Raw genomic sequence first — 12,306 nt, 5'->3', positions numbered from 1 at the left:
GAGGTCCCATTCCTGTGACCAAACAGGTGGCTCTGTTGTACCCTCCGGTGGCCACCACCACAGAACACTCTGAGTGGTGCTCTAACCCAAGGCCAGAAGGATCTGGGCAGCCCAGGGCTAGGTCAGATTTTCTTCCCCAAGCCACTGTGCAGGACTCGTGTCCAGAGTTCTGCTAGGAACCCCACCCAGAGTCCTTGTCCCCCATGTCACAAGTGTCATGCTCAGTGTTCAGTGCTCAAATCCTCCAACCCACTTTAGGCCACCGTTGGAGTGACGGGAAAACTACTTCAGGAATCAGTGGAGGCTAAGCATAGTCTCTGCTGTGATAGACTAGAGCGTACGGCTCAGCACTGCAAGGAGGTACCAAAAGTCTTCTTCCTCTTCTTGACCAGTTAAAGTGTTCGTCTAGATTCATGGCAGTGCCTTGCCCACAGTGGCCAGGTCAGCTGGAGAGCGGCCAGCGAGGAAGTCAGAAGAATGGGACGTTCTACCTTCTAGAGGGGACGAGTAGGGTGGGACTTCCTTGAGGAACTTGGGGCCATGGGTTCAGTTCCACCCACCGTGAGCCTCGGCAGCAGAGATTTAATTGTTCGGGTTGTGGAGGCTAGAAATCAGAGAGCAGGGTGGGTGGGTCCCCGTGAGGGCTGTCCTGGTTCATAGGTGGCTGTGGCGTTACACGGTGGAGACAGAGAGAGGGAGGAAGAGATGGAGACTAGAGGAGAGAGAGAGAGAGAGAGAGAGAGAGAGAGAGAGAGAGAGAGGGAGAGAGAGAAGGAGAGAGAGAGAGAGAGAGAGGAGAGGGAGAGAGAGGGAGGGAGAGAGAGAGAGAGGGAGAGAGAGAGGAGAAGGAGGAAGGGAGGAGGGAGGGAGGAGAGGAGGGAGGGAGGAGGGAGGGAAGGAGAGACTGGTATTCAATGTCTCTGTTTCTTGTTATAATGTCCTTATCAGCTATGTCTCCAGCCCTCCTCTCGCTTGAGTTGCCTCCCAAAGACCTGATCACCAAATGTCACAGGGAATTGCATGGAATTGAATTGGAGTTTATTTTGGGCTTTGTGTGTGTGTGTGTGTGTGTGTGTGTGTGTGTGTGTGTGTGTGTGTGTGTGTGTTTGTGTACCTTAGCCTGCAGTATTAATCAAAGTTTACAAAATGATAGATGTGAGAACTGGTAACAGCCAGCCTCTGTGAGGTGACAGAATTAGGAGGACTGGGTTTAGCATGACACACGGAAGAAGATTTACTTCACTCTGTGGTTTAGGCCTTGGGCAGTCATTGTGGGGGAACTGAGGGGTAGGGAAGTGAGGGAAAAGAAATCCACATGGTGGCAGGATGCTCTATCCCGTCCCTCGGAGGTACCTATGGCAAGGAAATAAGGATGAAGCAGAGGCCAGTCCCTCCTCAGCAGCCCCTACTCAGCTCCCCCGGCACAGGTGCGCTGGGCCCCTCAGGTTCACTGTCACTCAGCAAGTGGCGGGCCTCTGAGGACCCAGCCACCCTGGGTATCAGTAGGGGTCTTGCTCCAGCACTCTGATGATTTCCAAGTGCAGCGAATGTGCACGAACCCCTCCCCCACACCTTACACTTAAGCCATCTCTGGATTCCTTACAACCCTGAAGGAGTGGGAAAGCTGTGTGGATTGTTGTTAAACTGGACCGTTCAGGGAATAATAACGAGGAAAGGTCTGCGGGGGCTGGGGAGATGGTGCGTGGGCAAGACTCCTTGCTGTGCAATCATGAGGACCCGAATTTGGATTTTGGCATCTGCGTGAAAATCCTGGGTCCACAACACCAGAGCAGTGGGGAGTAGAGACAGGAGGCTGGCTGGGGCTTGTGGGTGGCCAAAGTAGCTCCAGGCTCAGGGGAGAGCCTGTGTCAGCATGAACAAGGCAGAGAGTGGGGTAGCAGGACACCATAGATCCTCCCCGGGCTTCTGTGAGCAGCCTGTACATATGTACACCAGACACACATACCACACACACACATGTGCATACACTCCACACACAAAACACATTACACAGCCATATACCACATACACACACACACACACACACACACACACACACACACACACACATATATATATATGTATATATATATATATATGCCTCACATATATTATATATATATCACATACATACCACACACAAAACACTCATGTACATATACCACATACACACCATTATATATATATATAACATATATATTATATAATATATATCACATATATACCACAAAAACATGTACATACACTCCATCCATAAAACAAAACACACTCCACATGCACATATCACACACACACACACACACACACACACCTCAATACATACCACATACATATTCTACACACATGTGCCGGATAGTTTTATGTCAACTTGACCCAAGCTAAAGAGGCGGGAATCTCAATTAAGAAAATGCCTCCATAAGATTGGACTGTTGGGCATTTTATTGATTAGAGGTTGATAGGGAGAGCCCAACCCATGTGGGTAGTGCTCTCCTTGGGCTGGTGGTCCTGGGTGCTATAAGGATGCAGGCTGAGCAAGTCATGTGAGTCTGTAAGAAGCATCTTCCATGGCCTCGGCATCAGCTCCTGCCTCCAGGTTCCTGCCCCGTTTGAGTTCCTGTCCTGACTTCCCTTGATAGTAAACAGTAATACAGAAGTGTAAGCCAACTAAACCCTTCCCTTCGCAACTTGCTCAGGCCATGGTGTTTCATCACGACAATAATATCCCTGAATAAGACAACACATGAGACCTAACACACACACACACACACACACACACACACCATAACACACACACACACCATACACTATACACACTACATGCCACACACATTCACACCATACACATACATCTCCCCCTACCACCACATCGTAGACAACACACATACACACTCACACCACATGGAGAAGAAGGTCTGCATATACTCTCCGAAGACTATACATACATATATACATACACGCATATAATGCGGTGAATAACTGATACAAAATCCGTAAGGTTAGGATAACTTTTAACAGCAAGCCAGAGCGTGCCAAAACAGCAAGGCGAGAGCTCCCATGTGCCTTGTCGGTCCCTTTAAACCTCTCAGGCCACCCTGACATCACTTTGACCACACCCTGATGGGCGGTCCAGCACACCTGTAGTCAGTCCTTAGGAGGCGTGGTTACGGTGTCTCCCTACACATATACAGTGTGTGTGTGTGTGTGTGTGTGTGTGTGTGTGTGTGTGTGTGTGAAGATGTATGTGTGTAGATAGATGTTTTTTCTTTACTACATGTGGTCGGTTGGACACAGGGACTCAGGGACAGAGGGCTGTCTGGGTAATTCCTTCTTGTATCTCCAGAACAAATAAGCAAATATCTAAGTAAGGAAACTTTTTAGTCCCCGAGGTTAGTGGACCAAACACAGGAGCAGCCTGGAGGGTTCTCTGGATTCTCCAAGAGTCTCTGTGGTCAGATGGGACGTCCAGAGGGTTGGGTGACATCTAAGGTCCCTGCCTGCAGGAGGTGCCAGGAAAGTCCTGAAAAAATGTCTGCAGGCCCTTAGTGCTTTCTGGCTACTGTATATTTCAGGGACTTGGGCCTGAGATCTGGCATGGGTGTCGTACAGGGGACAAAAGCAGGGAGCCAGACATGGGTCCCTAGGGACCAACTACCTTATGCTGCCACCGTGTGGCTGCTTGTCCATTGTGCAACTGAAACCATAAGCCAGTCTAAGGCAACTGGGTCTCCAATGTGTGTGTGTGTGTGTGTGTGTGTGTGTGTGTTATAGTGTAAGTGTGTGTGGTGTGGTATCTGTATATGTGTGTGGTCTGTGTGTGTTGTGTTGTTTGTATGTGTGTTGTGTTTTATGTGCGTGGCACATGGTGTGTAAGGGTGTACTGTATTATGTGTAGTGTGTGTGTTGTGTTACGATGTGTTCATGTATTGTATGTGTGAAGTGTGTGATGTGTTGTGGTATGTGTTCTGTCTGCAGTGCACATTATAGTATGCTGTGTGTATTGTCTCTGTATTGTGTGTTATGCATGGTATGTAATGCATGCATGTATGTATACTGTGTATGTTGTCTCTGTGTGTTTTGATAATGAATAAGCATGACCCCTGGTGAGAAACAGAAGTGATAGAAGAAAAGTAATTCTAGAGACAGCAAGCCTGTGAAGACAGAAGGCAGTGAGGGACGCACAGGGATCAGGGGTAAGGTCAGACAGGACGGAGTCTGGCGACCCTTCCTGAGGTTCCTCTGTCCAGTGCTGGGTTCCTTGCTGAGCCCCTTGCCCGTGCTAACTCAGTGCTTGGTGCATGCGTGAGTATAATCTTGTGCATCACTGTCCCAGCTTTGTCCACGAAGGTCAGGCACAGAGAGGCTCAGCAATCAGCTCAGCTTAACCCAGCCAGGCCATAGCCCCCAGACTGCCTGGCTCTAGGGACCACGTGGAGATATCCTTACATGTTTCTAGGAACTGGCTTCAGAAACCGTGCAGTGAATTCAGGAGTGGGGCAGCAGGCTGGACCAGGAAGCTAGGCTCACCTCTGCCTTCTCCTGTTTACCATCCATGGTGAGCTGTGTTGGAAGGGGCAGCCAGAGCAAGTGAGGGAGCATCACAGGCAGACACCTATCTCATAGGACAAAGTTCCAGTTCAAGGCCTCTGGAGATATTTCTTTTAAAAAAAAATCCAAGTAAGAGGGATTGTATCAACTTCAGAGCTGTCTTGTGCTCTTCCCAGGGTGTGGCTCTCTCCTCTGAGCACTGGGCCCCAGCCAAGCAAACATCAGAACCACTGGCCTGTATCCACCTTGGCCTTCTGGGGTGTTTTGTTTCTGATCACAGCCCCCTCTGAACACTGGCAAGGTCAAGTTCATCTGCTGGAGGGCAGTAGAGGTTCTGGGAGGTTAAGTAACCGGCCACAGTCACACAGCAGGGAACGGCCCCACAATGTCTCCTGAACCTCTACGGGAGGGCAGCATCCTAGGGGACCCTAGGCGATGACTCACGCAGCCATTGAACACCCCACCCCAACCCCTTGAATAGAAACTTCACCAAAGCAGAACTCTGAACACACCCAAACAATAAAATAGCTCTTTTTATTCACTTTGATTCAGATCATTGGAAATATTCAACAATAAATAAAACAAAGCAGGGGCTGAGGAAGGCAGACCCGCTAACGTCATTGGAAATGCATTCAGGCGAATCGGGAGGATTACAAGATGGGGGGGGCAGCTCGAGAATACAAGGTGTAAGTGGGTGACGCTGGGCCACAGGAAGCAAGGAAGGAAAAGCTCTTGGGAGGCAAAGTGCTTGGAGAACTTTGGCTCTGAAGGGGCCTTGGCAAAGGGCTAAAGTGATTGTGCAGGGGTCTGGGGGTGCAGGAGGGACCGACGTCCACCTACTAGAGTGAGCTGAGCAGAGTCCAGATCAGGCTCTGGGTAAAGGGCTAAAGTGATTGTGCAGGGGTCTGGGGGGGTGCAGGAGGGACGGACGACAACCTAGAAGGGCAAGCGAGATCCTGATGAGGCTCTGGAGAAAGGGTTAAAGCTGGTGCCATGGGGCAGACCCTGGGCAGGAGGAGCCAAGGTAAAAGCTAAGTGAGCAGAGAGATTGGAGAGGTGAAGATGGGGTCCTCCCTTTGATGGAGGGAGACCACCAAGTAGGCTGGGCCTGGCTGAGGCTGCAGTGAGTATACTCTGAGGCTGAAGTCACGAGCCACCGCTCTGCTGGTCTCTGCCTTCTCTCCTCACCCTCGTGTTTCTTATGTGTGTTAGGCAGCACCCGGGGCACAGGAGAGGGTAACAACGGGGATGAAAGCTGATATTATCTCAAAATTGGCTAGCCAAGCTATGGTGGCTGAGATGAAACCCATGGCTCTAGCTGCCAGCTCCTGATCACACACAGCTGTCACTCTGTCTTCTGGTGGGCAGTGGGCACCCAGGGCCTCTCTCGCCTTGCATATTGGTGACTACTTTGAAGGGCACAGGAAAGCCAACCTCTGTGTTCTCAATTATCCCCTGTGGCCCTTTCCACATTGGACAGGGAGGTCCTTTTCCCAGACGGTGCCATGGGCCTCTAGCAGCCCCAAGTGGCTCCAGTGGAGACTGCAGCACGCTCTGTACTTTTCCTTAAAGCCATCTCCAGACCTTCAGGGCCCAGCTAGTTCCCAGCCTCCTTATTCTATCCATCCTGTACTTTCTTGGGTCTGTTCTACTAGCCCAGCCCACATGGTTTACTGGATGTTGTCTGATGCCCAAAAGCCAACCTAAGGCATCGTGTCTGGGTTTCCTCTCTGGCTTGTCTCTTCTGGGAGCTAAAGGGCTACAGATGGGCTTCTTTCTCCCCTGGGAGGCTGAGGGCAGGGGCAGCCTGCCACCAGCATGAGAAACACCGGTCTCCTGGTTCACTGCAGGCTAGCAGTCTGGGGTGCTGCTGAGACTTCCCTGGTTCCCCTGGACTTAGCAGCTTCCGGATCAGCTCTGTGCACAGCAGCCAGCCCAGTCTTGTTGGGAAAGGAAGGCTCTTCCTGTTCTCAGTCACCCACACCCCAAGGAAAGCTCCAATTATCTTAAACTAATTGGTGCACTTAATTCTGGCCACAGTGGACTGTATTTTATCCAGTTAAGAGTCCACTGCTAAGCCAGTGAGACACAGGGGACAGCTGAGGGTTATGGGAAAGGGAAATGTTAGCTTCTTGGCTGGAGGAGAGACTGGGGGAGAGACTGGAGGGAGGGAGGGATGGAGAGAGGGATGGAGGGATGGAGGGAGGGAAGGAAAGAGGCAAAGAAGGGGAGTGGGGGGCGCTGATGGAGACAGGAAGAGCTTCCTGAGCTGTGCTCAGCTAGAAATGGCTGCACTCACTGCAGACACTTGCTCTTGTGCAGTAGAGCCCCTGAGCTGTCACCCAACACCAACGTCCACTAATTCTGACTTGTCCGAGGGATTTACCCAGCGATGCACAAACAAAATCTGCTGAGTTCCTCACACCCGGACCCATGAGGAAGCTTCTCTGGAGCAAGGACCGCACAAGAGCCCAGCCTTTTCAGTCAATGGTCTTATGTCAGATAGATTTTAAAAGTGGAACATCACGTTCCTCTGTTAAAAGCCTGGATTCTGCATCGTTGAGAACCGCACAAAAGCTACGGCAAAGCCACTCACAGGACAGACTCCTAGGAAGTGGCAATCTTGGTGTCCGCTCTTTGGTGATGCCCGTGAATGGACCAAAGCTGTGTGTGGCCCCTGATTGAGGCCCCTGAGCTGTTATTGCAGAGGGGAACCTGAGCAGGGGGAGACCTCGCAACCCTCAAGATACCTCTCTCATGTTCTGCCTTGATGAAGTTGTGGTGGTCTTTAGGGGATACTTTCAACAGAAACAGTGGTTTCTCTCATTGAACATCTGCAAGGAGGTGAGAGTTACCACCCAGTGTGCATTCACCCTTGTCTCCATTCCCTCACCAAGGAGTTCCAGGCTGAGTCTCTTATGCAACGAGGAAGCAGGCAAGTCAGCTGTGCCAGAAAAGGAGGTGATGTAGGTTGCAAAAGGAGGGATCATCAGTGGTACAGTTCTGCTCACCAGCAAGCACCCTGTCCAGATGCCTCAACACACACACACACACACACACACACACACACACACACACACACACACACACACACACACATCCAGGAAGCTCAGGGGCTTTCCTCTCCATTTCTGCTCCCATTTGCCAAGCAAGGCAACAGAAGCATTGTGAGCAGTGATGGATGGTGAAGAGTGTGCACAGACAGGGTCAGCTGAATTAACCAATCAATAAATAACAGCAAGTCTACAGAGGGAGGATGGGAGAGCAGACAGGAGTAAGGAGAAAAGGTACATGCTTTTCAGTTGTGGCCCTAGGATGTCCCTATTGAGACCCCCAAGGACGCCAGGAAGGTGGCTGCTAGGGACTCAGCCCAGTGTTCAGGACTCCAGGGAGGATGCTGGTTGTTAGTGGTCCTGAACCCAATAGTCTGAGGAAATAGAAGTGAGCACCCGTCCCACGCCTGGCACACTCTGACTGATGCAGAGTGCATTTGAAAAGAGATTGTGAGAGATACAGCAAAGCGGGACGCTGGTCGAGGTCCCCGTTTTCCAGTTGGGGACCTTGCTTCATGTCAGCCAATGCATGCAATCCTTCCTCAAGTTCAAAGGCACGTGGAAGTAGTTAGACCCGCTCCGACCATCCCTATCACCACGGAAGGTAATCACACAGGATGATGAGAGGGCTTCCCTCCTGCCGCCAGGTTTCTGTGGGAGACCTCGGCAATCAGAAGCTTTGCCCGCCATCATCAGGGAGCTTTGGGAAGAAAGGGACAATGGGGATGTCATATCAAGTGGCAGGCCAGGCTTCATGCAAAGGCGAACAGTGCTGGTGTGGCCCAGTGTGGCTCTGCTCTGGAGACAACTGTCACAAACGTCCCAGCCAGTGTCTGAGTTGAGTATGAGGCTTACAGTTCAATGGCAGCCTGTAAATGACTTCTGGGAAATGTCCACCTTTTTGAACATAGGAGAACATAGGAATCTCCACGATTTATGTTCCCCACCCCAGAAGTCAAAATAACTGCCATTATTCCGAGGTTAGACCTTTCCCAGTGTCGTCCCACTGTCCCCCAGCTAGGGGAGAGCAGTGGGGAAGTACTCCCACCTTGGAGAGGCCTGAGACTTGCTCGGTACCCTGGGAGAGTCGGACAACTTTGTCAAATAGATGCTACCAAAATGAGGGCGCAAGAGACTGCCGGCAAGCCTGGGAACACCCCAAGTCCAGCCCCGGAAGCTTCCAGAACAAAATGGCTCCAGTGAGACACTGGGGCTGCAAGTTGAGAGCGAGATGCGGTGTGTCCATCCTTAACAGGTTGCAGCGTCATCTCCCCTTGAAGATCCGAATCTTGTTGATGGCTTCCAGGGTGGTGGTGACGTTGTACTCAAAGTCGGCGTCATGTACCCCGGTCTTCCGGAATGCGCCCGCAGATGGGTTGTTTTCCCAGTAATGGTGCCAATTCCCCTTGCTGTCTGCCCCGAAGCCATACAAGTCCACCTGTGGGGCAAGGGCAAGATGAGACTTGGATAGTGTGACCATGGCGAGAGGGGGTCAGGAAAGGCAGCCTGCGGTTATCCCTGGGATTTTTATGGTGAACATTCATGGTTCAGGGGAACCTCCTTCAGAAAGCCAAAGCAAGCCAAGTAACGCTCAAGTCCAGCTCCAGGGGTGACCTTAGGTAGGTGACCCTGAGGGGGACTGAGTCTTCACTGGAGCTCCCAGGGGTCCTGAGAGAAGTTGGGGAGAGGGGCTTGGAAAGGAGGCAAACTGTCCCTCATCCAAGCTAACTCTTGACACATCATTTCAGAGTCTTATTTTCTCATGCAGAAAGGAGGCCAGGAGTCGTGAACACAGAAGGTAGGTGACAGGTTTCCAACCCCTCCTTCTGAGGCCACTATCTGAGGCCGGGGTCACCACACACATGACAAACCCTGGTGGCTACTTCTTTTGCACCTAACAGTGTGCCGACAAATCAAATGCAGGCAGGCTTTCTTTCTTGCTACTTGGCAGGTACTGGGGACATACCCATCAGGCTTCTACCCTTACAATGTATGGCAGTCACAGACGGGATGTCACTTAGAGAGACAAGGGTTAAATCCACAGCTCCCAGGACACTGTGGAAAGGCCACAGACCCAAGGCGACAGGGGCCTCTTACAAGGAGGGGACATACGAGTTGGGTTTTAGTTGGTAGATAGCTGGTGACCAGTAAGGAGACACTCTGAGGACCATTAAGAGAGAGCATACCATCTAGCTGTGGGCTGGAGGACAGATTGGAGCTAGAGAGGGGTGTGTCCAACAGAGCAGGGATCTTTAGGTGGGACGGCAGATAGGAGATGGGAGCAGGTCTCCGAGGGTCCCACTCTGGTCTCACAGTTGGTGAGTAATAGAAGCCCCCTATGCCTGGTTAGCTTCCTAGAAATTCTGGTGAAATGGGTCAGGGTATGGCCCAAGTACTGAACGTAGTTCCCTGGTGGCCCTAGCAAGCAACCTGAGGGTGGTAACTGTGGCCTTTGTATCTCTTCCTGTCTAACCTGGTTAGAATCTGCTTCTTCATTCTGAGCTGAATCAGAGCCCAGCCACCCTCCCTGGAATGTTCCAGAATGCCTGCTCCTGGGAACAGTATCATTTTGCTGCCCACTCTTCCACATACTTGATGACACAGGTGCCAGAGACCCTTGGAGAGATGTGGTTGGAAAATGCCTTCTGCCCCCACCCCTATCTTGAACTCCCACGGAAACAGGGCGGGGGTGGAGGTGGGGAGGATGGGTAGCCCTTGTTCCTGTAGCCTGCAGGAACACAGGCTGACATACCTCATCACAGACATGAATGGAGAAGATGACGGAGAGGATGCCGGTTGATGGGTACCGCCCATGGCCCTGAAGCCAGCTGTCAAAGACGTACTTGATGAAGGCTGGGTGGTAGATCAGGATCTGCAGGAGAATGGACTGGGTGAGTACAGCCAGCAAAAAGACACAGAGCATCGAGCGGGTGCTATCCTGCTGTGATCGTAAGAACATGGTCACGTAGCGCTCTGACAAACATCTCTGCATTTATGGACTTAGAGCTGGGAAGACTACAGATATCCTGCATCTTTACAAGGTAGGGCTGAAGAGTGATGAGGGCTACAGGCAAGAATAAGCACGGAACGGCTTTATAGCGCCGGGCGAAGCCTTGAAGTGGACAGTGAGTGGTGTTGAAATATTCCCTGGGGGCGGGGGGTGTCAGGGAGTGTGACCCACAGCTCCACAAGTGCTCCAGGAAGCACTGTGAGCAATCATGACAGTGTCACACTGTATTAAAAACACCCATGGGTCACCTGTTCTGCCTGGCATTGGCTGGAATCTCTGACCTAAGGTAAACTATGTGTGTGACTTTCTTCTCCCCTTATGAAGAAACCAAGGTTCAGAGAGGCTAAGCAGCATGTTCAATGTTGCACAGCCATGAAGGTCTCCCTGTGCCAGGCACAGTCTTGACCTCATTCCCTGCGACTGCCTTGGGGGCACTGAGGGGGACTTTGGGAGCAGCGAAGGGTATAGGCAGCCTTACACTATTCCTTTGGGAAGGGCTGAATGAGTGGGTTCACAGGTCTGTGGAGGGCTCTTCAGTTCTCATTTTTGCTTCAGGGCATTGGGGTCTTAGGAGAGAGACCCACCCTATGGAGATTTCTATGGCTTCTTTATGGGATTGTGGTACCCAAGGCACATGGGAACCCCATCTAGTCCTAGCATGTGATGGGGGATGCCCTTCTGTATCTATGTTTCTCTTATTGGTTGATGAATAAAACACTGATTGGCCAGTAGCCAGGCAGGAAGCATAGGTGGGGCGACCAGACGAGGAGAAGGCTGAGAGAGGAAGGCAGAGGGAGGCCGCAGAAGGAGACGCCATGCTGCTGAAGGAGTAGTATGTCGGATTACGGGTAAGCCACAGCCTCATGGCAATACATACATTAATAGGAATGGGTTAATAATTAAGAGAGAGCTACCCAATAAGAAGCCCTAGCCATCGGCCAACAGTTTTATAATTAATATAGCGTCCATGTGTTTATTTGAGGCGAACTGGCTGCAGGACCAGGCTAGAAAGAAACTCCAGTTACAAGCATGATCTAGGCTGTGGCCCTGGGCATAGTACTGGCCTCTCTGAGCCTCCTGAAGTATGACAGTTGTGTGAAGATCCAGTGTGATGTGTTTTTCACATATGTTTCTGCTTTTGCACACACCTGGGGCAGTGTAGTATATCCACCCCCCCCCCACACACACACACAAGGACGGAGGTGTGGAGAGAAAGAGGTGAGTATGGCTTTGGGAAGCTCCCAGGAATAGTTCAAATCAAAACAAACAAAACAAAACTGCAGCCTACACATGCCCTACCCTTCAGGGGCTTGTGAGAGCTGGTCTACCCTGGGCCAGCTGTAGCAGGTTTGGGTACTCCTGAAGAGTCACACCTGTGGTGGGGATGTTCTGGAGACCCACTTTGAGGACTCGTCCTTATCAGTGAGGCTTCACAAGTGCCAGGGACTGGGTACTCTGTGTAGCTCTGTGCCACAGAGTACCCACATCTTGGAAAAGAAGTCGCTCGAGTTAGAGGCCACTTACCTTCTCTTGTTTCACTTTGATCTTCGGGGGCACAGGGACGTAGGTGCTGCAGATCAGGAAAGAGAAAGGACTTAATGTGGATAGGAGGCCACCTGGGTACCACAAGCTCTGGGGAGTGACAGCCAAGGTGAGGGTAGGGAGGTTTAGGCTCTCAGAAACCACCTTCCTGCCAGA

The 12,306-nt window shown here is 51.3% G+C and overlaps 1 protein-coding gene across 4 annotated transcripts in view; it reads right to left on the bottom strand.

Moving 5' to 3' along the window:
- Nucleotides 1-5,060: 5,060 nt before the first annotated feature.
- Nucleotides 5,061-12,306, bottom strand: part of LOC113830645 (CMP-N-acetylneuraminate-beta-galactosamide-alpha-2,3-sialyltransferase 1) — a 79,540-nt gene continuing 72,294 nt past the window's right edge. For all 4 annotated transcript variants that reach the window (XM_027431552.2, XM_027431555.2, XM_027431553.2 and 1 more), the window contains 3 exons: nt 12,133-12,178; nt 10,351-10,470; nt 5,061-9,036 (listed from right to left, as the gene is read on the bottom strand). In XM_027431552.2, the coding sequence (XP_027287353.1) occupies nt 8,863-9,036; nt 10,351-10,470; nt 12,133-12,178 (340 nt within the window). In that variant the 3' untranslated portion in view covers nt 5,061-8,862. The remainder of the gene's footprint in view (nt 9,037-10,350; nt 10,471-12,132; nt 12,179-12,306) is intronic.

Source organism: Cricetulus griseus, chromosome 10, assembly GCF_003668045.3.
Source record: "Cricetulus griseus strain 17A/GY chromosome 10, alternate assembly CriGri-PICRH-1.0, whole genome shotgun sequence".
Classification (NCBI taxonomy): Eukaryota; Metazoa; Chordata; class Mammalia; order Rodentia; family Cricetidae; genus Cricetulus; species Cricetulus griseus.
The sequence above is the reverse complement of the archived record's forward strand: the minus strand, read 5'-3'. Positions and strand labels throughout refer to the sequence as shown.